Below are 26,012 nucleotides of genomic sequence, written 5' to 3'. Positions count from 1 at the left end.
CCACCCCTCCAGCAGCGATGGCTGAGGAACAACAACAACCACCACCACAGCAGTCTGATGCCCATCAGCAGCCCACCCCCTGCACTCCCAGCCCGGGGGTGGCCCTGCCAGCCCTGGTGCCAGGGCTGCCGGGGACGGAGGCCCGCGCGCTGCAACACAAGATCAAGAACTCCATCTGGTAAGAGGAGCCTCCATCGCTGGGGTAGAAAAGCCCAGGCACATTTCTGCTGCAAAGGGGAGGGGGGGGAGGGAGGGAACGGAGGAGATGGTTGATGCATTCGTTACATGTGGGTTTCCTGAGTCTGGTGCACATTTATAGGACCTTCGGAGGCGTGTGCTCTTTAAACATGTAAACCTACGTCTGCCTCTCTAAACAACTCCCCCCTTCCTCCCCCCTATTGTGACTGCAGATTAACAAGTTATTTGATATTTCACTTTGTGTGAGAGGCGGAAGGATAGAGAATAAGTTAAATTGCATGATGGTAGCATGTATCTGGGAGTGGGGAATGTGAAATGTGTTTACTCCTTTTTGCATTCACACAGGGAGAGGGGAAGAAGTGTATTGTGAATTTTCGCCAAACAGACCATTGTGCGTAAGAATATTAATATGCAGCGCAAAACCTGATTGTGTATGTGTCTGTCTCTCTTTTGGCTTAGCTACTCCTAGATGTTTTTGTCTTATTTATTTCAAGACTATAAGCCTGCCAGTAGGAATCCATTCTCTGCATTTCCTTTGAAGAAAAATACTACAAAACATGGCATTTTATTTTAAGTATATATTCTCATAGAAGGTAGTATGATCTTTTGTTTTTAAGAGAATAGGAACCTGCCTTCCTGTAAAGGCTTACTATTATTTCTTTTACTACATTTTAGGATGTTAGAAAATCAAAAGATAGAATGTCCTGTTGCAGTTATTTTTTGGTTAGTGACTATTCAATAATTTAGTATTAAGATGAGCTCTTAGGAGATGGTGGTCTTTTCATTATAAAGTAGATTGCTTGAGTTAGGTAATCTAATTCTCTTACATGTAAATAAGGAGTGTTTACTATAATAACAAAACCTCTCTTTTGGTGGCATATCTATTTCAGAGAAATTATATCTTGGTTTTAATGATTTCATGTGGCATTGCATATTAACTCATATTTTATGGTGTAGCACTCTTTTTTTTAAGGAAAGCACAATATTCTTTAGAATTTTTGTTTATGGACTACCTTTTTAAGAACTTAAAAAATAAAAGTTCTGATATTTTTTGTTAAATCCTTGAGAGCAAAATAGAAATCCTTTGAGGCCCATGATTTTACTATTAGTGTTACACATATATGGTCTTAAATTTTATTTTGAAACTTTATAAAAGATCCATCTGAAGAATATCTGATCTTTGCATAAAATTTGCTATGAAGCAGTAATGAAATTAAATTGTTAATTTTGAAAAGTATAACTGGCATTTTTTCACCTAGAAATTTACATTATTTTCCTGCAGTTTATCTTAGTTATATGAAATAGGTCAATTAATAGTTTCACATTTTACTGTAGTTGGCAGTTGAGTATTTTATTTACAGTATGGATTTTTTAAAAATTGAATTAATGCAGAATTTTTTCTTTTTGAATTTACCTGGAATAGGTCAGATAAATAGATTTTTCAATAACAGTTTCAGAATGTAAGACTCAAAAATATATAATTAGTGGAGGTGCTTAACTTTATGACTTTTAATGTTAAGATTTTAACAAAATTCATGTTTCTTCTAGCAGCATGGTGGTATAAATTAGCTTCACTGAAATCATCATCAAATTGAATTAAGCTTCCATGTATTCATTACATCAGGTAAAATTTAGTATACTTTTTAGCTTATTAGGAAGAGAATAAAATTAACGAACCTTCACTTTTTCCTCTTAAAAATAATCATTAGAATAGTTGATATAGGTAATTTTTAAAAACAATGAAAAATTATTTGTTAATGGTGTTAGGTTTTTTTTATGTAGGTTATTAATTGTTCTCTCCCTCTTGATGCTTCATATTCATATGACCTTTACAACTTAACTCTCTTGACATCTTTAACATGTGTGAAACTTCTCTTACCTACAGGCAGTATCAGTCAGTTTTTAGCACCTGTTCTGAAAACTTTTTTAGGAAAGAAACATCTTAAATTTGACATACTTAATTATAACTATTTTTAAATCATACTAACACATTGACATTTAATTTTGTGTCTTTGAGATCAAAATTATTTTCCTCTTCAATCCACATGTATAATTGCAGTCTACTTCACTTTTCACATTATAACAATAAACTAAATAGCTGTAATGGATATATTTAATATTTCCTGTTTTTCCCCCCTAAAGATTGAATTTCAATGGTTGTATAAAAGAAAGATGTTTGTGTTTAAAAAGATGAAGTCCCTTATCGCTGGCTTCTCCTAAGAAATAGTATCAATATATAGGCATCATGTATAACTTACTAAAAATGTTTTGATTGGCAAACTTAAAACTTTTTATGCATCTCATTTGTCATTTTAAAGATGTAGTACATTTTATAATGTGTTTTTTAACACCTGATCTTTTCAGAAATGAGCTATTTTGTACTGCTTTTTAGATTTTGGTTAATTACTAATGTGAATTTAAAAGTTTAATTCAAAATAACCTCTTTCTTAGATCAGATAATAAACATGTCTGAACTTGTCCTAAACAAATATAAATATAGTATGTGATGTAGGCCTCTTGCTGGACAGTGAGTTATTTGTTATCAGCTCATAGTTAATTTAGTCCATTTATTAAATTAAAATTCATTATAATAAAATTGGTCTGTAATAATTGCAGATAAAAATGTAGGATTTGAAATCAGAAACCAGGTTTTACTACTTTATTGCCTGTAAAACACTAAGTCGGTTTCTTCACTGCTTATCCTTAAAGAGGGTCTTGCTACATGATCTCTAGAGGTTTCTTCCAGCCCCATGATTTTCCTATCTCTGAAAGAAAATGAAAGATTAAATTTTAACTAACATTTATAGAGTGCCTTAAGGTTTGCAAAGCACTCTCCAGGTTATCTCATTTGATCTTTCCAACCCTGTTATGTAGGTACTATGATCACCTCCATTTAAAGATAAGGAAACTGAGACTGGGAAAGGTTAAGTGACTTACCCAGGCTCACACAGCTGGTAAATGTCTGAGGCAGGAATGGTAGACTTGAGCCCAGGTCTTCCTGCCTCCAAGTTCAGTCCTTTGTCCACTGTGCCAACTATCTAGCTTTAAAGTAGAACATACTGTATGTAAGTGACTCTAGAAAATAAAATGAGCAGCAACAAAGATTATTTTTGTTTTTGGTAATTCTTGAAATATACAAACTTATCACAATAAAATAAATTTATATTTGCATGGTCAGTTTGTAACTATCCATAATTCAAGCACAAGTTGACATAATGACACTTTTCTTCACTTTGCTCCTTCCTCATTTTCCATATACCTCCAAAGGGTTCTCCTTCGTCTTCAAGAAAGATCTTCATACACAGATACTTGTTTTAATATTGTGTGTTTTACTGAAAATGCTATGTAGAAATTTTAAAAAAAATGTTGCAATCACAGGTTTATTTGAATTTTAGTATAATTAGAATTTGGATGACTAGGGATAAGGAACCCAGATGGGGGTTCAACTCTAGTGTTTCTGAACTGTTTTAAATTTCTGGAAATTCTACTGTATCCCATGTTGCTAGGCACTTAGCAAGTTTAGCCCATCTATTGCTACCTCTTTCTTCCTAATAAAGGAAAAACCAAAACTTTTAACAAGATTTGGAGAGTAATTTAAAGAAATTTATCAAAGCCAACATTTTGTAAATATATTTTATTGTTTTTCTAAGCAGTTCTACATCAACAATAACAAATATATTACTGGGAGATTGGGTTGGTTGGCTTCTAAAGGTTTCTTCTAACTCCAAGATTCTAGGGTCAAATATAAGAAGGAAGTAAGAGAAGCTGGTTTTCATTTGAGAGTCATTGGATTTTGAACTGGAAGTGAAAGGCCTCAGTGATGATTTTCAGTCCAGAAGTACTTAACCTGCAGTCGCTGAACTTTTTTTTTTTTTAAAATAGTCTCAATAACTGCATTTCAGTATGATTGTTTTCCGTTTTAATCCTATGTATTTTATTTTTTGCATTTAAAAACATTCCAAGAAAAGCATTTAGATCTTTCACCAGACACAAAAATAATTTAAGAGCCTCTGAGCTTTGAAAAGGCTAAATTATTTGACTTAACCAAGGTCATGACACATGTAGTAAGGAGCAGAGACCAGGTTCAAACTTAAGTCTTATAACCCTGGTGTTCTTTTCTTGTTGCATTCTGCCTATTTGTAATTAGGTATCCTTAAATTATAAAAGGATCTTCTCTGCTTGGACAGAGATAATTTTCTACCTGGAGTAAGAATGTGTATATTGCAAATAGGCTGTCATATATAGAGAATTTTAACTAATAAGGATCATTTTATAAAAATCCTATTTATAGTGGCAAATATGGCTTGTTTTGAATTCATTTACTCCATAGATGAATAAATTGAGTTTTCTTCTTTATCTAATATTTTAATGTGATGATTTAAATCTTTAGGTAATCACTTATTGCTTAAAACAGTCCTGAAAGGTAGGCCTCTAATACTTCCATTTTGTGAGAGACCTAGTGGAGACAGGACTAAGACTTGTCCAACTCATTACTGGGATCTAAAAGAAAAGGTGAGACAAGAACTCTTTGGCTAAAAAATTACTTGGGCTTTTGTATATTTTGTATTTTGATAATGATGATGATAGTTACATTCCAATTTCAACTAAAATTAGACAGTTTTGTTTTAGTTTCTTCTCTATTATGACAGATGACCAGCTGGGTATTAAGTGAAGACTTTCTTATTTCTGAGTTACCATGAGCAACTTCTTGTAGAACCTTAGAGTTAAATATTAAGATCACAGATCATAGGATCATAGATTTAGAGCTGAAAGGGACTCAAAGTCTGGAGAGACTTGAGATCCAGGGAGATTGTAAATTGCTTAAGATCACACAGGTCCATATGTCAGAGGCAGGATTTGAATCCAGATCTTCTAGACCTACTAGGATCAGTGTTTTTTTCCATTATTTATCATTGGCCTTGGTGAGTTTGGGGCATTAGTTACTTAAATTCTTCTCCTTTAACTTAAGTGCCTGAGGAATCTCTTTGCTTGTCTGGACTTAATTCCTTAGCTAAAATACAGTCAAAATGGAAAAGGAGGAGGTGGCATTTATCTTCTTTATTTTGAATAAAACCACCCCTCCCCCCCTTAACCAGAAGAAGGACCAATTAATTCATTTTAAATCCTTCCTTTTGCTGGATTTTTTTAAGTGCTAGGATAGGAATACGTGTATTTAAAAGTAGGCCTATTACTCCTATTAGTAAGATTCCATTGATTAGAGCATTATGGAAAAGCATATATAAAATTTTAGTTATCTACTTTTGTGTTTTGGAGTTCTTTGAGAAGAGCTAGGAAATAACACTAGCATGGAGGAAATTTGGATAGCTTTTTTTTTTCTTGCCACTTATGTGCTTATATAGTGACAGTTGAAATTTTTCACTCTTATTTGTATGTATTCTGTGTCATTCCTTGTGAATGAAAATTCATGTAACATTTTTTACACAAGGAAGAAATGCTACACCATAGAATTTCCCCAGTGTAAATAATTGTAATAAATTGAATGAGCATCATAAAATGCATCCGTCATTGGTGTAAAATGAACTCTTTTGTAAGACCAATAAGTAGGTGGTACAAGGTAATCTCAGATGATATATATATATATATTTTTTTTTTCAACAAATGTCAGTACATTTTTATATTAATCTAATAAACCCTTTCCTATCTTATCAGGGGACTGAAGGAAATTGTTGCAAATACAAGAAAGTGTAAATTGAGAGAAATATAGTCTTCCTTCATCTATAAAATGAGGAGTTAGATTAGATGACATTGAAGGTCTCTTCTTATCTAAACTTGCTTATTTTTGTCAATAAATAAACCTTAATATCAGCAACACCAATATAGTATACTGTGAACATAGAACAATATGGTCATTATGGATTTAACTCTTGCTAGGCAAAGAGTGGAGCCTTCACAAGAGATAGATTATTAAGACATCCTAATGTAACATTAGGTATCCCCCTAGTAGCAATTTCTTAAGGTGTTAAATACTTATTACTGCACTATTGTTTTCATAGGAGAAAAATATATTGTTAAAGAAGACGTTACAGGTACTCTTTAGTTTTTAAATAGAAAATTTAGAAGAGAACAAAGTGTAAATTAGGAGAGTTTAAATTTTACTTCTTGAATTTTCTGTTAAAAATATAATTTATAGATTATGTAATTAACTAGATTATCACACAAGTGATTTGTCTCCACTAATGTAGATAGTAAGTTATTTATTGTGGAAACCTTCCTGAGGGCTATATGACAACCTGGCAAGAAAGCTCAAGCGGTACCAACTATGAACTTTGAATATGGGAACAATCTTGTTACACAGAATTCCACCCAAACCTCCCCCCACTTCCAGTGTCTTTTCCCCCTTAAAGAAACCTTTCAGTTTATGAGTAGCTTTCTTCTGTCCTCTGGAGAATCTCCATGTAAAAGAGGTAGAACCATTTGTCAAATGAAGAGGCTGCAGTATTGGGGCCTATTGAATTGATGGAAAAATAGTCTTCTTGCTTAGGAAAGACTATGAAATAAATTCAGATAATGAATAATTGCATTTATAAGATAATTGCCTATAGATTGTCATACTAAGAATGTGAATAAATTCAAGTACATCTCTTTTCTTGGTACAATAACTTGCATATTTTAATTTATATTATTTGTTATATCTGTTTTTATAGCACTAACCCATTATTTTGATTTCCATTTTTAGAAAATTTGAAGGTAAGATAATGTTTATAATAAAATCTTGTTAAGTGGAATGTGATATTGGTGATATTGAAGGCAGAGAATTTTCCATTACCATACTTTATTCCCACTCATGTCTTGAAACAGACATACCAAGCAAGGGGCAGACTACAGAAATGATTAGTATCTGGGCCCAAGGGCTCAAAGAGAAAAGTAGAAAGTAACCTTCTTTTAATGTTAGTGGTCTCTAATTGACTGCTATTTCTCTTTCAAGAAGAGCTTTCACTCTTTCTCATCTTGTATACAAGATAATTACATGACCTCAGTTTGTGGCTACTACTTCTCACTCCTTTGAAAACCTTTGCTACAAATATTGTTCTTGTACTCCTAATTCCCTACCTGCTTTTTTTTTTTTTTTTTTTTGTATATTGCTTCTTGACCCTCCTTCCTTCAAATCCCAACTTATATGCCCTTTAGTGATAATTCCTTTTCTCTGGATTCCTGTTAGCATTGATTGTCTTGTATAAATACCTTACACTCATAACACTGTTAGATTAAAAAAAATCTTTTCCTTAAAACAACCTTATGATGTAGGCATTAAATTTATTGTTACACTTTAAAAAAGACTTTAAGATTCAGAGAGGCTAAGTGAATTACTCTTGATGACACAGTAAATGTTGGAAGCAAGGTTTGAATTCAGGTTAGCCAGTGCTCTTATTATTAAGCCATTTCACCATGTTGAACCATTGATTTTGAGAAAGACTTCCTGGAAGAAGATTTAAGTTGGTGATTACCGAAAGAGTCAGACTTAGATATGTAAAGAGCAGAGTTGGGAGTAGCTAGGCAGGAATTCATGGATCCAAATCTGGCTTCATATACTTCCTAACTGTGTGATCCTTGGCAAATCATTTATCCCCAATTGCCTAGCCTTTACTGACATTTAATATTGATTCTAAGACAGAAGGTGAGAGAGGGACTGAGAGAGAGAGAGAGAGAGAGAGAGAGAGAGAGAATATTAATATTAGAGGAACAGAACCTGCATTTGGATGCACAAGAGTTCACTAGAAAGGACGGTTTCATCTGGTATGTAACATTCTACCATTACTTATTTATAATAACTCACTTTTCAACCAGTGAATCAACAAGAATTTGTGAAATACTAGGCATATCTCTGTAGTGTTATCCCCAAAACAATATTTTAGTTAGTCCAAGTATTGTTATCCTCATCTTTATGGATGAGGAAACAGATCTAGAGAAGTTAAATGCATGAAATATCTCAGCAATTAGATTGTTAATTTCTTGAGAACAGACTATTATCTTTTTTTTTATCTTCCTTACATCTAGCATAGTGCTTTACCATAGTAGCATAGTAGTAAATATTATTAATAATCATGGTGACCCTTTATCATAAATTATATTTATTGTCAAGAAAACATATATATGCCATAATTTTTGGAAAGGTTTCCATCTATCTTATTTAAATAAGGAAAAAAGTTTTGGTATTATAAGAATATTCTTATGTACCTGCTCTAAACTGTTTTTTTCCCCCTTCACTTAAATTAAATGCCTAATTCTCTGATGCTGCTGGTTAAAAGAGGTATTGTATATAATTCAGTCTTTTCATTAATAACCTGATCTTGAAGTTAAACTACATAAATGAGTTTTCACTGTTTTGAAATAAAACATTATTTGATACTAATCAATATAAATTTCAGTCCTTACTTGACCTCACCATCTCCTCAAGCTATAGTCTTTTATCTCACCTTTTCACAGCCAAACTTTCTAGGAAAAAGCTGTCTACACTCATTTCCTCTGTCTCAAACCCCTTGCATTTTGGCTTCCAACTTCATTACTAGGTTGAAACTGCTGTCTAAAGTTACAAGTGATACCTTATTTGCCAGACCATGTAATGATCTTTTCCCAGTTTTCATCCATGACTACTCTGTAGCATTAGACACTGTTGATGACTATTTCCTTTTGCTTTTTTCTAGGTTCTGCATCAGCCTTTTTGATCATTTCCTTCTGTAAAAGGGAATTCTTGGTTCTCTTTGAGTTCACACTTGTGAAAAGGAATCCTTTATTCTCTTAGCCTAGTTGGAGTTAACACTTTGGTTAACAATAACTGTGAATCAACACAAGCTTGAACTAGGTGGAAGAGCTAGCAAACCACTTAGTGAATTCACACCCTACCTAGTGCTAGGTGAAAAGCCAGCAAGATTCTTGGAGAGCTTCACCCTTATTTCTAACTCAAACAGTCAGAAGAGTTCACACCCTCAGAAACTGTGAACCCTTTCAGTGAGTATTCACTCCTCCAGAAAGTGCAGAACTGGTTTACATAAACACTGCCCCCTGGGCAGTGCTAGACTATTTGGAAGCTGTGATTGGCCCCTGTGAGGAGGGGAGGAGACAAGAAGCCACTATAAAAGGCTCTGAATTTCTGAGGCTAGAGTGTGGACTCCCAAGAAGAGAGTTCACTCCAACAAAGAAGTAGGCTTCAAGAAGAAGGTCAGCTCAAAGAAGGAAGTTGACCTTAGGAGCCACCTTGAGTTCTTATTGTTTTTTTTTTTTTTTTTCTAAAACCCTTACCTTCTGTCCTGGAATCAATACTGTGTATTGGCTTCAAGGCAGAAGAGTGGTAAGGGTAGGGAATGGGGGTTAAGTGACTTGCCCAGGGTCACACAGATGGGAAGTGTCTGAGGCCAGATTTGAACCCAGGACCTCCCGTCTCTAGGTCTGGCTCTCAATCCACAGAGCTACCCAGCTGCCCCCGAGTTCTTATTGTTTTGACCTGCCTCTTGGAGGGAACTTGGAGGGTGAGTGGATAGCTGGCTTTCCCTTCCTGTCTTCTGGAGATTGTTTAATTCCGGTTGAAGGTTAACAAGTCCTGGCTGAGCCAAGCATTGGAACAGTCTTTAGTTAGATAGGTTAATGTCTTCTCTACCCTTTTGTATTCCTCTGCTTCCACTCTTTCCTCCTCTTTTGTAAATGAAAGATTTATAATTTTCATATATTTAGCCAAGCCTTTAATTTTAACACTTACACTTCTCAGTCTTCTTTGATGGCTTTTTATCCATATCATGTTGCCTAAACTTCTCTCTTAGTTCTCTTACTTCTCTACTTTCTTACTTTGTGGCCTCATAAGCTTCTATGGATTCCCTTCTCTGTGCATGTGATTCTGAGATCTGTATATGCAGCCTCCTTCAATTTCCTGAGATACAAGCCCATATCACTGCCAGCTGTATTTGCTAGTTGGATATCTCAGGGATAACTCAGATTCAATATGTCCAAAACAGACTCATTCTCTGCCCCATTGCCCCAAACTTGCCTTTGCTCTATACTTTTGTGTTTCTGTCAAGAACACTACCACTTTCTAATCACCCAGGTTTTCCTGATTGGGTTTATTCTTGGTTCCTCATTTTCCCCAAACCGATGTATCAAATCTAGTCTTAAATCTTGCCATTTGTGTTTCTTCAGCATCTCTCCCATCCATCCTCTTTTCCCCACATGGCCATCACCCTTGTTCAGATCTTAATGACCTCTCTCTTGGACTGTTGAAATAACCTCCTATTAACTGGCTTCTGGGTGCCAAATCTTTCCTTCTACTGCCCAAGGTATTTTCTAAAGCACAGGTCTGGCCACATGACTGCCATGCTTCATAAACTCAAGAGTTCTCTGTTGCCATTGGAATTAAATATAAACTCCTTAACTCTTTGATATTCAAAGCCCTTCACAATATGATTCTAACCTGCCTTTTCAGCTTTATTATATGTTATTTCTGTTCATATGCTTTGTAGTCCAGTTAAGCTAGACCTCTTTGTTTTTCTTCAAACACAAAATTCCATCTCCTGACTCTGTGCACAGGCTGTTTCTATACTTGGGATGTCCTATTTCCTTACTTTAACCTCCTAGAATTCCTAGCTTCCTTCATAACTCTCAACTCTAGTGACACCAGTTAGTATATGAATCCTTTCCTGATCCCTCCAGCTGCAAGTGTTTCTCCCAGCAAAATGCCGGTATATAGTTGGTATTTTATCAGTGCTTATTTATATTAATTCAGATATAGAAAATTCTTGAAATTATGTGACCACAAAAGAGGCAACATTTCTATATTTAAAGCATTAATGATGCTCTTTTTCTTTCTTTTTAAAAAACAAATAATACTGTTATTGTCATGGGAAAAAAGGAAAAATAAAACCACTTAAATGCATATAGTAAAGCAAAACAAATCTATATGAAAATCTATATGAAAATGTATGTTTCATTATGCTCCTTGAGTTCATCACTTTTCTTTCAGGAGATAGGTAGCATTTTTTTTTTTTAAAACCCTTACCTTCCGTCTTAGAGTCAATACTGTGTATTGGCTTCAAGGCAGAAGAGTGGTAAGGGTGGGCAATGGGGGTCAAGTGACTTGCCCAGGGTCACACAGCTAGGAAGTGTCTGAGGTCAGATTTGAACCTAGGACCTCCCGTCTCTAGGCCTGGCTTTCAATCCACTGAGCTACCCAGCTGCCCCCGATAGGTAGCATTTTTCATTTTTTAGACCACTGAAGTTGTGGTTTGTGATTTTCTTGAAATGATAGATAAAATTAAATGAAGGAGATTTAAAACATATGTTTTGGCAAAAGGGAAAATCCCCCAAACTCAGTAGTAAAGATAACATTTTATTTGTTCTATGCTCCCTTCTAAGTTAATTGTGTATCTACATGATTTTTGGGGGGAGTCTACTCCTAGACACTTTTCTGATAGTATTTGCTTTGCTCTTATAGCATTTTATATAAATCTTTCCATATTTTTGTTATTTCATGGCATAATAATACTTCATTACATTGATTACAATTTATACTGCCATTCCCCAGTTGATAGATATTGTTTCTAGTTTTTCCATGATTACAAATAAACCTGCTGTGAAAATTTTTGTACAGATGAATCTTTTTTTTTAAATCCTTAACTTCTGTGTATTGGCTCCTAGGTGGAAGAGTGGTAAGGTTGGGCAATGGGGGTCAAGTGACTTGCCCAGGGTCATACAGCTGGGAAGTGTCTGAGGCTGCATTTGAACCTAGGACCTCCCATCTTTAGGCCTGACTCTCAATCCACTGAGCTACCCAACTGTCCCCCAGATGAATCTTTTTTTTAATTTAGTAATGTTTTAGGATATAGTCTTAACAGCATTACTGCAAGATCAAAGAGCATGATAAGTTTTATAACTTTTAATGTATATTGCCAGATAAATAGTTCTGTGAACAGCATAATAATAGTACTTGTAAAATTCTACATTTGTCACAGTCTGTCAAGAGTCTTTGATAAAGGATCTTTTTCAGTCAAGGGTTTTTGATGTCTAGTGGTTGAAGTTGGTGTCACAGTAATAAATGTTTGTTGGTGGTGAGCATGTATAATGGTTAGGGAGATGTTGGGGGGGAGGGGAATGGGGTGGGTCTTTGAAAAGAAAATATTTTATTTAGATAATGGAAAATGGAAATACAAAAGATCTAGCAATAACAGCTACACAACACTCATAAGGTTGTTCAGATTAGCAGACACAGATGGATTTTGATTCATTAGAATAGAAGGAAGGATATTAATGACTCAGAGGAAAAAGAATGAAGATGTGTACATGGGTAGAAGCATTTCTTTTGGAAGAAAAGTCCTTAATTCTCAATATATGACTTTGCTACTTTATGAAGACATCTGATGTGGTAAGCTTCATTACATAGCCTCATTGTTCACCATAACCATATCCTTCTCTCCATTTAACCATTTTTCCTTTCCTCCATCCTCAAAATCATTTTTCCTTCCTCTCTAAAAGTTAATTCTTTCTCCTGACCTTTGGACCTAATCCTTCACTTCTCCAGGGGACTTGTTTCCAGATTTATCCTTTACTTCTCTAACAAAATTCCAATCTATCTCATTACCATGTTCTATTTTCAGACATATTAGTTGGTCTTCCAAAACTTTAGGTTTCTAATTCTCTTGGCTTTTCCAGCCATCATCTAACCTCTCTTCTAATTTCATGTTGATAGCAGTTTCTGACCTGTACTTGCTGTCTCTGCTTATTCTTTTAGTAAGCCCTGCACCTAGGTTTTGTCCCTATTAATTGAATTGAAAAGATCACCTTTTTAAAAAAGTTTTATTGATGACTTTTGTTCGTTTATCATGATCATTTTTGGAGCTGTTATACCTCCCTGTCTCCCTTCTCCCAAAGTGACACATGCCTCCTACTTCTGAACAAACAGATGGTGGTAAGCTATAGGTAGGGAATGAGGGATACATTTTCAGTCACTTCATTGATTTGTTTTGCTTTATTGTGCTTACTAGTTACTAGAGGATTCTATTGAAGGTTGTAGACATCATTGGAGACAGTGAGGTACAAAAAAAAGAGTATTAAATGTATTAAAAAAATATACCTCATGTCTTCTCCTGCCTCCTTTGTAGTTAAATATTTAAGCAAAATACTCCATACAGTGACTATGTTTGATGATATATACATTTTTGCCCTAGTATACTCTGCTTCTCTACTGAGATGAGGGAAATATGTTCTCTGGGACTTACTCACTTTGTCAGAGTTCGGATTCAATTTAGTGGCCTTTTAATTGATGTTGTATAGAAACAAGTTTCTTACAGATTACTGGCATCTTAATTCTTGCCAAATCCAATGACTTTTTTTTTTTTTAGTCTTCATCCTGTTGGACTCTTCTGTAATACAGATGTTGATCACCTCCTTCCTGAAATTCTCTTGCTTTGGCTTCTGTTGTGAATTTAATCATTTAAAAACTTGAACATTTCAGTATGCAAAGAAGAACAAGGAAGAGAATTGTATATGAAACTGGATTTACATAATTTGTTTCTTTTAGTTTGCTTTTGTGTATTTTAAAAATTATTTTGTAAATGTTCTCTCCTTTTCATTCTTTTTTCTTCTTGCTTCATTATCATTGTAAATTAATTTCTAATATCACAACCTTACAAGCCCTCCCTCGAGACAAATGAGTATAAAGAATTAATTGGTGATCTCTGAAAATTTGTCTCATTCTGAAACTTCAGTCCATCACTTCTTTGCCAAGAGATAGATTTCTTGCTTTCATGAAATCATAATGGTCAGAATGTCTTCTGAAGTCAGAATTGGCCACAGCATTGTTTAGAATTTGGTTATCTTTCAAAATTAATTTCTTTTACATTACCGTGGTCATCATGTAAATTGTTTCATTGGTTCTACTTATTTCACACTTTTATCAGTTCATCCTAATCTCGGGTTCCTCTGAATCTGTCATATTTGGCCTTTCTTCCTTTCTCTTTCTTCTCCTACCTTTTTTCCCCTCTCTCCCTCCCTCTCTTTTTTTTTCCTTCCCCCCCCCCCCCTTCTGACTCTAGGCCTGGTTCTTAATCTACTGAGTCAACTAGCTGCCCCCAAATATTTGTAATTTCTTAGTTCATAGTAATTCATTACATTTGTGAACTACAATTTATTTAGCTATCCCTCAGTTGAGGGACACCTACTTTCTTTTTGGTTCTTTACTATAACATAAAGTTCTACTATGAATATTTTTGTACATGAGGTACTTTCCTCTCTGTCTTTGATCCATCTGGGAGTATTTATCTGATAGTAGAGGTGTGCATAATTCAGTGTCTTTTTGAGTATAATTCCACATTGCTTTCCATAATAGTTGAACTAATTCATAGCTCCATTAATAGTGTATTAGCTTTTGCTTTCCATTACCAAGTTCCATTTTTTGCTCATCATTGCCAGTCTAATGTAAAATGGAATCTCAAAGTTGTTTTAATTTATATTTTTATTAGTAGTAATTTTGAAAATTTTTTTTCTTATGCTTGTTTCATAGCTTTCATTTCTTCATTTGAAAACTGCCTGTTCATATCCTTTGGGCAATTACTTCTTGGGGAATGGTTCTTATTCTTACATATTTGTATTAATTTTTTACATATCTTGAGATGTCAGACTTCTACTAGAGAAATTTGTTACCAAGTTTTTTTCCCTAGTTAACTGTTTTCCTTCAAATTTGAGCTGCATTGATTTTGCTTGTAGAAATGCTTTTCAGTTTTATATAATTGGAATTGTTGATTTTATCTTTTTCAATCAATTTTATCTTGTTTAGATATGATTTTTCTCCCATTCCCAGAATGGTATCTCATTTTCTTCCCCTTTGCAACATGTTTTTCCTTTCCAATTATCCTCCTCCTGCTGATTATTCCTTTTCTTTCTTTTCCTCCCTTTCTCCTCTCTACACTCATTTCCTCAACACAACTCCATTAAAGATTTTGTTGTTAGTTAAATTTTTTTCTTATTCACTTCCTCAGTCATATCCACTCTTATAACTTCAGATATCACCTCTGTATTGATGTCTTCCTCTAAACAGTCCTAACTTAAATGCCTAAACAATGCATCAGCCTTGCTGTAGTATCGCTTAAAACTCAAAATGTGCAAAATAGTTCATTATCTTTTACTCAGAACTGGCTTTTCCCAACCACTACATTTATGTAAGGTATGCTAACATTCTTCAAGTTTACCGATCTAGAAACCTTAGTCAGTGTTGTCTCTTCCTTTTCCTTTACTTCCTGTATCCAACTTCTTATCAAGTCCTGCCATTTCTCCCCAACAAACTCTTTTAGATTTGTCTTTTCCTTTCAATTCCCCAGCTGCCAAAACTTTTTGTTGGCAGCACTGGGCTTGGAGTCAAAAGTCTGAAGTTAAAATCCTAATTCTGCCACAAAATAGCAATGTGAGCTCATGTAAACTATTTCACTTTTCTGATCTAGTTCTTTCTTTTGTAAAATGGGGAGAAGAATACTTGCCCTGGAGCATCATTGGCAAATGTTTTTGAGATTACATGCCCAAACTGTTCCTTCAAGCTACCTGTGAGCTCTCTGCATTACCCCAGACAGCAAGGGAGGAAGTGCTCCTGGTCTACTGGATGAAGGGACTGGTCATGTGAAAATTGTCCTCAGGTGTGGTGGAGAGGGGGAGGGAAGCAGCCCCCTCAGCACACTTGTGTGCCATGCCTTCACCAACATGGCCCTATAAGATTTTTGTGAAGTTAAAAAATCACAATATAAATGTGAACAACAGCCCTCTAACTACTTTTCTTGCCTTTAGGTTCTTCTTACTCTGATTCAACTTGTATATAGCTTCCAGACTAACATAATTAGCCCTTTTCACAATTTTTATGCCCTTGCTCAAGAACCTACAGTAATTTCCTGTTAACCAAGTTGGGTACAAGTTCCTCAACCTAGGATTCAAAGCCTTCTGTATATAGCTTTATCCAATCCTGACTATAATCTTATTTCTCTTGACTCTTATCATTTGATTCCCTAATCCAATGATGCAGGACTTCTTTTGCCTCTTTTTGTTCCCCAGTGTCTTGCATAGTAACTGGTACACAGTAGGTATTTAGTAAATGTTTATTGGTTGACTGACTTATTCCTGGAATATATCATGCAAATTTCTGCTTCCATGATTTTAGACTAATCACTTCTGGGATACCTTTCTTTTTTCTATTTGTTCAAATCTTACCTGTCCTCAAAAACCTGCTCAAGAACCTTTTCTCCCTGAACTCATCTGAGTTATGTAGTCCAAATTGATCTCTTTCATAAATTCCCTTTTGTGTAATTAGAATTTGCTACCCAGGAATCTGTTACCCAGCATCCCATTTACGTGCTCACACTGAGTGTGAACACTGCATAAATACATATGTAGGGAGGATATGTTTTGATGTAACCCCTTCCCTCTTTCTTCTTCCCAGAAGGCAGCTGTGGAGGCTGGAGGGGAGAGCTTGGCAGGAAGGTTTACTCACATGGTCATACTTAAGCTTTGTACTTTTGTTTCTTTTCTTCTACTTCAAGCGATTTCTAATACATCTTATAAAATATAATACTTGGAGTTATTGGACATTAATTGAAATTTAACACTTTGTACTTATGATCACTAGTGAATATTTTAGTTCTTAATGGTTCTCTACTTTTTTCATGTGTTTTTTCCCCTCTGTTTTACTATTCTGAGTTTTATGAGAACAGGGGCAATATTTTACACATAGATCTACCATTAGGAGTCCTGGGCACATAGTATGTTATAGAATATTAGTCAGTTAATTGACTTGATTGAAATTGCAGTTAGCTCATTTTGTAAGTATTATTTTTTTTAATTCCATAAGTAAAACTAAAAAAGCCCTGTGATAATTTAACTGAGTTAGGGAGGATTTTTTTATCTGCATATTTCACCATTTTGTTACATACTTTATGTTCTGGATTCTTTGCTCATGTAAGCATTCCCTCTCAACTTTTTACCCTCTGAAAATTTGATTATGCTTTCTATGTCTTTAAGTTTTTAGTTTTACAATGCTGAAATGGACAGGGCCAAGTATAAAGCCCTGGAGCAAACTACTCAAATTCTCTCCAAATTTATGCAGATCCATTTATCTCTTTGGTTTCTGTTGTTTATCCACTTAATGATACTTTCTTCCAGCTCATAATTCTCTATCTTTTCATTCAGCCCATAATTCTCCATCTTTTCCACAGGTGTATCGTGAGGGATTTTGTCAAAAGCTTTATAAGCTCAAGATGTATTCTAAAATTTCCAAAAGGGAATGAGGTTAGTTCAATAAGATATTATTAGTGAACCTATAATAGCTCTAATGATCACTGCTTTAAATATTTTTAAAATGTTGTTTTTCTAGATACCTTCTAAAAATATGAAATTTATTTCTGAATGTATCCTTCCCTGTCAGATGAGTCATCTTTTGTAATGAAGAGTTAAAAAGCAAAAAGGGAGGAAAAAGCAGTTTAGCAAAATTAGCTAACACATTGACCATACCCAACAATGTAAGCAATATTCTATACTCATAAATCTCTACCTCTCTATCACTACTTTTAAGAAAATCATCACAAGACCATTTGTTTAAGATTATGTTTTAGAATTTTGATGGCATTGATACTAAGCAATACTGTAGTGTTCTTTCAAAAAAACAAGTTTTTTGATTTTCCAAAATGTGGGTGGCATTTTTTTACTTCCAGTCATTAAATACTTATGTATGATTCCTTAAGGATTACTGTCTCCAGTGTAATCTAGATCAAATTACTTGATCTCTTAGAGAGGGAGTAAGGGAGAGGGAAGGAGAAAAAAGAAGATATTTTGAAACTCAGAATTCTAGAAAATGAATATTAAAATTGTTTTTACATGTACTTGGGAAAAAATCAAATATTAAAAAAAATTACTGTTTCCTAATCTGTCTTGGTCTTCAGGACCCTCATGTCAATATTTGCTTTGTTATTTCTAACTTAAGTTGAAGAAGTTAATAAAGAAGACAGACCTAGGTGGGAATTGAATTATTCTTTCTGTCAACTACCACCTTTCTCAAGAAGTATGCTGTCCCTTTTTTGATCTACCTATTTTTCTGATATAATTGATAAACCTCCATTAAAGTCCTATTTAGGATCATAAATCTACCCTCTCTTTTTGGGTAGTAGAATCAGTATTCTCAATTTGAAAATGAGAGAGATTTTAGAGGCCATCAAATCCAATTTCTTTTTACTGATAGGGAAACTGAGGCACAGAGATTAAGTGACTTGCCCAGGATCATATACCTGACCTAATTCATTTCTATACTGTCTTTTTGAATTCCTGCCCTCATTTTGCCAATTAGGCCATGCCAAGTGTTATAGCTAATAAATATCATATTGGAGGTTGATAAAGCTGTTATGGGCAAATACTAATTTGTAGGTGGATAGAAGGCTGGAAGCAGTTTGGTACAACACTGAAAACTGTTTATTCTCAGGAGAAGTAGGGCTAGGAAATGGGAGGTAGGAAAATAGAGAAAATAGATCTAAATTTATATCACTATGCCTAAAAGTAACCCCTGTACTAAAATATCTAATAAACCCTAAAATCTGACTACTTTCTTTGCAGTTTCTTGCTTGCAAAGCAGGCCTAAATCTGGGCTAGTCTGTCTAATCTTATATTAACTTCCCTAACTATCTTAAACTAACTAATCGATGAACATTAAACTGATAATGAACTCCTTAAAGTAATATATGAAATCAAACTGTCAGTGAAGAGTCTGCCTGTTACAGTTGACATAGACAGTGCAACAGCTCTCTAAAATTCTCAGGAGAGGGGCAGCTGGGTAGCTCAGTGGATTGAGAGCCAGGCCTAGAGACAGGAGGTCCTAGGTTCAAACCCGGCCTCAGACACTTCCCAGCTGTGTGACCCTGGGCAAGTCACTTGACCCCCATTGCCTACCCTTACCAATCTTCCACCTATCAGTCAATACACAGAAGTTAAGGGTTTAAAAAAATTTAAAAAAAAATTCTCAGGAGAAAAGCCCTTAGAGTGAGGCCCTTCTCCCTCAGGGCTAGGAAGAAGAAACCCCTCAGAATTAGACTCTTTCTTAACTTTGTATATGAATTCCAATTCTCTACAGCTAACTGCCAGATATTTCTGACAGAGAGCAAGCACAACACTGAAATCCCCAGAAACCCTGCTCCATAGGAGGACAGAGAAAATGAAGTCGCTTAATTGATTCTTTCTCTTATAGTTTTTCTCTTAAAAAGGAGTTCAAATCTGTCCGCTACTGCCTCTTAAAGAGACAGAGGGTGAGAGCTGTCTGTTGCTGTCTCTTAAGGGACAGTGTACAAATTAAAAACCTTCCTCTGACTTAAAACTTCTCCTAATGAGACAGACGGAAATTACGAAATTCCTTCTAACACAAAGCCTCACCTTTACTTCTGTCCAAATGCTGCTGAATTAAGGTGGAGAAAAATCATACAACTTTTTTGACTGGGTCCATTACAAATTCTTGTTTACATAGCCTCACTTCAGACTTCACTGCAGTTAGGAAGCCTTCTCATTTCATTATCCTTTTTTCCATAGTGGTTCTTCCAAATCTTTTCATTCTTCCTAAAATCTCCCATAGTTCCCATTCCCCTCACCTTCCCATCTGAGAATCTTGCCTCATTTTTTAGGAAAAAATAAAGGATATTAATATTAATATTAATTAAGAGCTCCATCTTCCTCATCTCATATTATTCATATTCTTTCTACTATCTCCTCCTTCACCTCTATCAGACATGATGAGGTGGACTTACTCCTTACCTTCTCTTCACTCAAGTGATCCCCTTCCATCAGCTTTCCTCCAACAGATTGCCCTCTTTGTCATCTGTTTCCAGTTTTCAATCTTTCTCTGTTTACTGGTTCATTCCTACTGCCAAAAAATATGCCTATGTCAGCTCTATTCTGAAAAATCCTTCATTTCATCCTTCCCATCCCTGCTATCATTCTGTATCTCTTCTGTCTTGTGTGACTAAACTTCTTGAAAAGGTGGTCTGCAGTAGTGCTTTCTCTTCTCTCACTTTCTTCTTAACCCCTTATAATAAAACTTTGAACTTCATCATTCCATCACACTGCCCTCTCTAAAGTTACCACTGGTTTCTTAATTGCCAAATCTATTGGCTTTTTATCAATCTCTATTGTCCTTGACCTCTCTGCAGTCTTTGAAGTTGTTGATCACTTCCTTCTCATTGATACTTTTTTAAAAAAGATTTTCAGGATACTTAACTCTCTCTATGTTTTCTTTCCATCCCTCAGACTGCTCTTTCTTGGTCTCCTTTGCTGGGTCCATGTCCAGATGATGTCTTCTACTAAAGGGTCCTCAGGGTTCTTTCTGGTCCTTCTCTATAATGCTTCACTTGGTGATTTTATCAACTCCCATGGACTTAATTACCATCTCTGTGTTGCTGATTATCAATCTACTTTTCCTTCCCCAATCTCTCTGCTGTCCTCCAACACCAGGACTCCAATTGCCTTTTGGCGATCTTGAACCAGATATCCAATAGCCATCTTAAACTTAACACATCCATAATTTATTATCTTTCTCCCTAAACCTTCCCTACTTCCTATCTCCTGTATTCTCTATTGTCATAGCAGGCAACATCATCCTCCCAATCCCTCAGGCTCACAACCTACGTGTCATCCTTGACTACTCACTAACTCTTAGTTATTCAGTCTGTTGCCAAAGCTTGTAAGATGGTCCCTTTGTTACATACCTTGTATACACCCTCTTCTACCCTCTGATATTGCCACCAATCTAGTGCAGACCCTCATCACTGCATTCCTAGACTATTGCCTTAGCCTTCCAGTGTGTCCACTTTCTTTAAGTTTCTCCCCATTCTCTCTTCCATTCAGCCACCAAAGTAATTTTCCTAAAGCATAGTTTCAGCTATGCCTCTCTCTGACTCAATAGACTTCAGTGACACCTTATCTCCTCTGAGATCAAATATAGAATTTTCTTTCTGGCATTCAAAGCCCATCATGACTTAGCTGACTCCTACCTTTCCAGTTTCTTCTTATACCTTACTCCCTACCAGGTGCTTTCTTTGATTCAGTGACATTAGATTCTTTGCTGTTCCACAAGGATACAGTCTGTCTTTCAGCCCTTGGCATCTTTTCTGCCTATCCCCCCATGACTGGAATGCTCTTCCTCTTTAATCTCTTGTCTCCTGCCTTCCCTAGCTTCTTTAAAGGCCCACATAAAATCTCATCTTCCACAGGAAGCCTTTCCTTTTTTAATTCTGATATCTTCCCTCTTTATTATTTCCTATTTGACCTTTGTATAGCTGATTTGTAGATATTTATTTGTATGTTGTTTCTTCTATGATGCCCTTGAAGATAGGGCTTGTCTTTGTCTCTTTTTGTACTTCCAGCACTTAGCTCATAGTCATCGCTTAATAAATGTTTATTGATTGATTGAAGTGTTTTGATCCATAGTCTTTTTGATCCTATGTTGGCATAGTTCAAGCTGTAGAATGTTTTACTAAGCTGAAAAGGCTTTGAGAATGAGTCTAATTGACTCAAAGCCAGGAGGTTGGCCACCGAGGTGATATATTTTGGTTATGGTAGCCCAGGAAGTTGACAAAAACAAAAAATGCCCCTCAATCCTTTGTGCCTTCCTTGTGTTTCCACAGTAATAGAAAAAAGGGCATGATATGAAGAATCAGTGGTTATTAGACTATCTGCAACCTCTAATTTTCATTAAGATATCCATGCCAAAGACAGCATAATTTAAAAAGCAATCCAAGATCAAAGCTTATGATATCTTAGGAGGAAGATTCTAAAAGAATCGAAAAGATCATGTTATTGTTAAAAGTAAAAAACAGAAAGATATAACAACTATTTCCATTTCCAGAGCTATAAAATCTTTTTAATTTAAGATATTCTTATATAAAATAATAAAAAATAAAAGGGATAATCAGGATTTTTGAAAGACTACTTTTTGTAGCATACTATAGTTGTCTTTATATACTTCACACAAGTGAGAAATGCAATAGTAACAGCTCCCATATGACATTTAAGATTTTGATTTAATAGAGTCTCAAAAATCTCATGAATTAGGTAATATAATCATCTTCATTTCACAGATGAGGAAACTGGAGTACAGTAAAATTATATTATCTACTGGTGGTCATATAGCTCATTAAGTGGTCAGAACTGGTATTTGAACTTGAGTTTTTTTTATTGCAAGTACAATATGTCATTATTATTATTATTCCGTTAATATCTTTTTATGTTTGATATTTATGAGGCATTTGACACAGAGAAAATTTTGGATGAGATCTCATATGTACTCATACTTTGTGTTAACCACACATGTATGAATCCCATGAACAGAGATATGGGGATCTTCTATGACTTCATAATTGCTCTTGGGGGACAAACATATTAGTCCCTCCCCCTAACTCCAGCCTGGCCTAATAATATGACTCATTATCTTATTTATTTTCTCCTATAGGTTTCATAATTACTGTTTCTATGACTTATTTTGACCCCCTCATTATTTAGTATTTCATTGTTAAGTCTCCATTTGGGTCTGTTTTTTGTTTGTTGTCCTTGAACTGATTACTATTTTTATTGTGTCAGAGTCTTTTAAGGATATATTTACTTATTCTGCCTTTTTATATTCGTTTTCGGTACTTCTGTGCACTAATACCCAATTTTTATGAAAATTCCATATAGTACTGTGAAATATGTATATTCTTTTGCAGTCTTATTTGGAAGACATCATTAGTCTTATTGCTGTAGTTTCTCCAGCAATTTGTCCAGTTATGTCTTTTTTCTTTTATCTTTTTGTTAGACTTGTTCAAAACAGAGAGAGGAACATTGAAGTCTCCTGCCACTTGCATTACTGTATGTCTTCTTGCAGCTCAGTTAACATTTACTTTATGAATATAGATGCTAAGGCATTCAGAACATATAAATCTAATAGTAGTTCTCATTGCTTGTTCATGGTTCCTTTTAGCAGTGTAGTTTTAAGATTTATCCCTTTTCAGTTTTGAAAGTTTGCTTTTGCTTTGTCTGATAGTATAATTACTAATCTTGCCTTTTTGGATTCATTTGATGCATTATAAATTTTTTTTTCAAGCTCCTCAATTTTTCTCTGTACATACCTAGTTTTTAGGAATTTTTCTAAGCAAGCAACAAATTTCAGGTTTGCTTTTTTTTTTTTAAACCCTTACCTTCTGTTTTGGCTCCAAGGTAGAAGTGTGGTAAGGGCAATGGGGGTCAAGTGACTTGCCCAGGGTCACACAGCTGGGAAGTGTCTGAGGCCAGATTTGAACCTAGTCTCTAGGCCTGGCTCTCAATCCACTGAGCTACCCAGCTGCCCCCATCAGGTTTGCTTTTTCATCTAGTATCACTTAGAGATTTTATTGGATTGCTTAATCCATTAACGTAAGTTATGAGAGTTGGGTTTATATGTTCCTCCTTTTTCCTCCAATTTTGAAGCTATTTTTTTTCCAAATTGGGATTATTTACCCCTCTCTTTTGCTCTAAACACAGTACTATGTCTCTTCAGTTACCTAAATCTATATTAAGATAGCTCTGTTACCACTGACTCTTTCTCCCTCATCCTCTACTCTTTCTTACCCATGTGACAATTCAAAGGGAAGCAGAGGTCCCACCAGAAATCCTTCTACACCAAGTTCGAAACGCCAACTGCTCCACAGGAAGTTACCATTATATTTAAAAGATAGCATCTTTTGTCACTTCCTGAATCCACCTCCAATTTTAAGTGAACAAATGGCAGCCTTGACACTGTTTTGGATTGCCCAAAGGGCAGTCCCTTGTTTCTGATTTGTTACTTATTATCATGAGTGGGTAACAGACCTTCCCCTCCCCACTTAATCCTAAATTGGGTGGGGTGGCATTATTTCTGATGGCTAGAGACTAAACAATGAATAGTATGAGCTAATTCCATTTACATAGCCCCCCCCCCCCCCCCGCCCCAATGATTCTTAGGTGCCTAGTCACTCCAAGTGATCACTTTATATAATCATCTTGTACCCACAAAGGTGTTCTAACTACAATAGTTAGAGATAAGAGGGGAATGGAAGAGAAAGCAAAACCAATGTTTTGCTAGGCACATTGACAAAAGCCAATGGGGGCAGTCCCCTATTGGCATAAAATGTAAATTCAAAGTAACTGTTCAAACCCCATCAGTTCAATCAATTGTACCCCAAAGTTCTTTCTGGATCTCTTGATGCAATATAGATTCTTCAGGCATATTTCTGCAAACAGTTCATTCTCTGGATTAAGGAGTCAGCAAGCTTCTTTCCCTGAGAATTTTTCTTAAACAAAAAATTAAATCTTGGATTTTATAAAAATACAATCCCCCTTGAAGATGGTGTTTAAAAAAAGAAAACACCCAGATCAGCTCAGGATACATGGTTGAGTTATGGGGGTATATGAGTCAATTCAAAAGAAGAAACAAAAACATAAAAAGAAAAGCAAATAGAAGAAAAATGAAACTTTGGGAGAAAGAAAAAATTTAAAATCAGAATCAAAATATCAAAATCTATGTATATAAAATTTCTGAATAAACAAAAATAAATTCATAACAGGCCCTTCTATTAGGGTCCAATTAGTATAATTTCCATCCTACTAGTCTGTAGAACAAAACGCAGTAATACTGCACTTACCCATTGGCAACCAATGGAATTTGCTATTCTATAAGAGAGAAAAAGGACCAGATTTATATGCAAGGGAAGTGTCTGTCATTCCCTGGTCTGATTTACCTTCACTCTCAGGAATATAGGGGTGAGCCAAGATGATGACCAACCTTCGGTACCTGACTGGCAGTGTAGTTCGAAGAGTCCTACGTCTTAACATATGTTGTGTCGCAACTTCGAGTCTTACACTGAGTTCAAGTCCTTAGTATTGGCATGGGAGTTCCTCAGTCTCACCTGTATTTGTATGGTCTTTTTGACCTTGTGCTCCTTTCTTGGCACTGTGTATTTTTCTCATCAATCTCATTGGGATTGGTCGATAGGTCTCCATGACCTTGCGCCTTCTTAGCACTTTTAGTGGCTCTTGTGTACCCTTCTCCTGGAATCAGACAGAAACATTAATCACGGTTCCATAACATTTAACAATACATGGCAGGTTCCCAAAATCTAAAGCCTTGTGAGTAAGCATTAATATTACAGCAAATATATATATTAAAATTATATCACTGCAAAAAATAAAAAAGATCAATAGTGATTATATGTACTCTAAGTATAAGAAATGAGAAAAAAGCAAAAAAATCAATTATTCTATTAAAAATATAAAAGGAAAAGCAATAAGAAAATTAAAAATAAATTCAGGGAAAAAATACAATGTGATTCCAAAAACCAGCATCCATTTGTCTATGAACTATTATCTCCAATGCATGTAACAGGAAACAGTCAATCAGTTTCAATAGAAGATGCTCTCTTTACATGTGAGCAATGAATCCAAGAGTCCTTTTCTCCAATTTTTATAACTTGGAGTGGTTAATAATATTTGAAACAGCCCTTCCCATGAAGGCTGAGTTGCTCCAGTGTGCTGGAAATTCTTTATATACACCTTGTCTCCTGGGTTTAGGTCATGAAGTGAAAAATCTATTGGTCCTGCTTGTACTGCAGTTCTGGATTCATGGAGTTCATGCAGTTTGTGCAGCAATTCCTTTATATAGGAAGTAATAGAAGTATCTCCTCCTAATAGTGATGTATATGCAGGAGAAAAAGGTTTAGCCTGTATAGGGGAATGTCCGAAAAGCATCTCATGTAGATCTCCCCTGGGCCTGCTTCTAAGATAAAATAGAGCTAGAAAGAGAATTTCAGGCCATTTCAAAT

General features: G+C 35.3%; 1 protein-coding gene across 1 annotated transcript in view; it reads left to right on the top strand.

Annotated features, from left to right (window-relative positions):
- Positions 1–17: 17 nt before the first annotated feature.
- RFX7 (regulatory factor X7) overlaps positions 18–26,012 on the top strand; it is a 176,217-nt gene continuing 150,222 nt past the window's right edge. The window contains exon 1 of the mRNA XM_044665297.1: positions 18–178. Coding sequence (XP_044521232.1) covers positions 18–178 — 161 coding nt within the window. The remainder of the gene's footprint in view (positions 179–26,012) is intronic.

This window comes from Gracilinanus agilis, chromosome 2, assembly GCF_016433145.1.
Source record: "Gracilinanus agilis isolate LMUSP501 chromosome 2, AgileGrace, whole genome shotgun sequence".
NCBI lineage: Eukaryota > Metazoa > Chordata > Mammalia > Didelphimorphia > Didelphidae > Gracilinanus > Gracilinanus agilis.
Note: the sequence above shows the minus strand (reverse complement) of the source record. Positions and strands in the feature narration are given on the sequence as shown.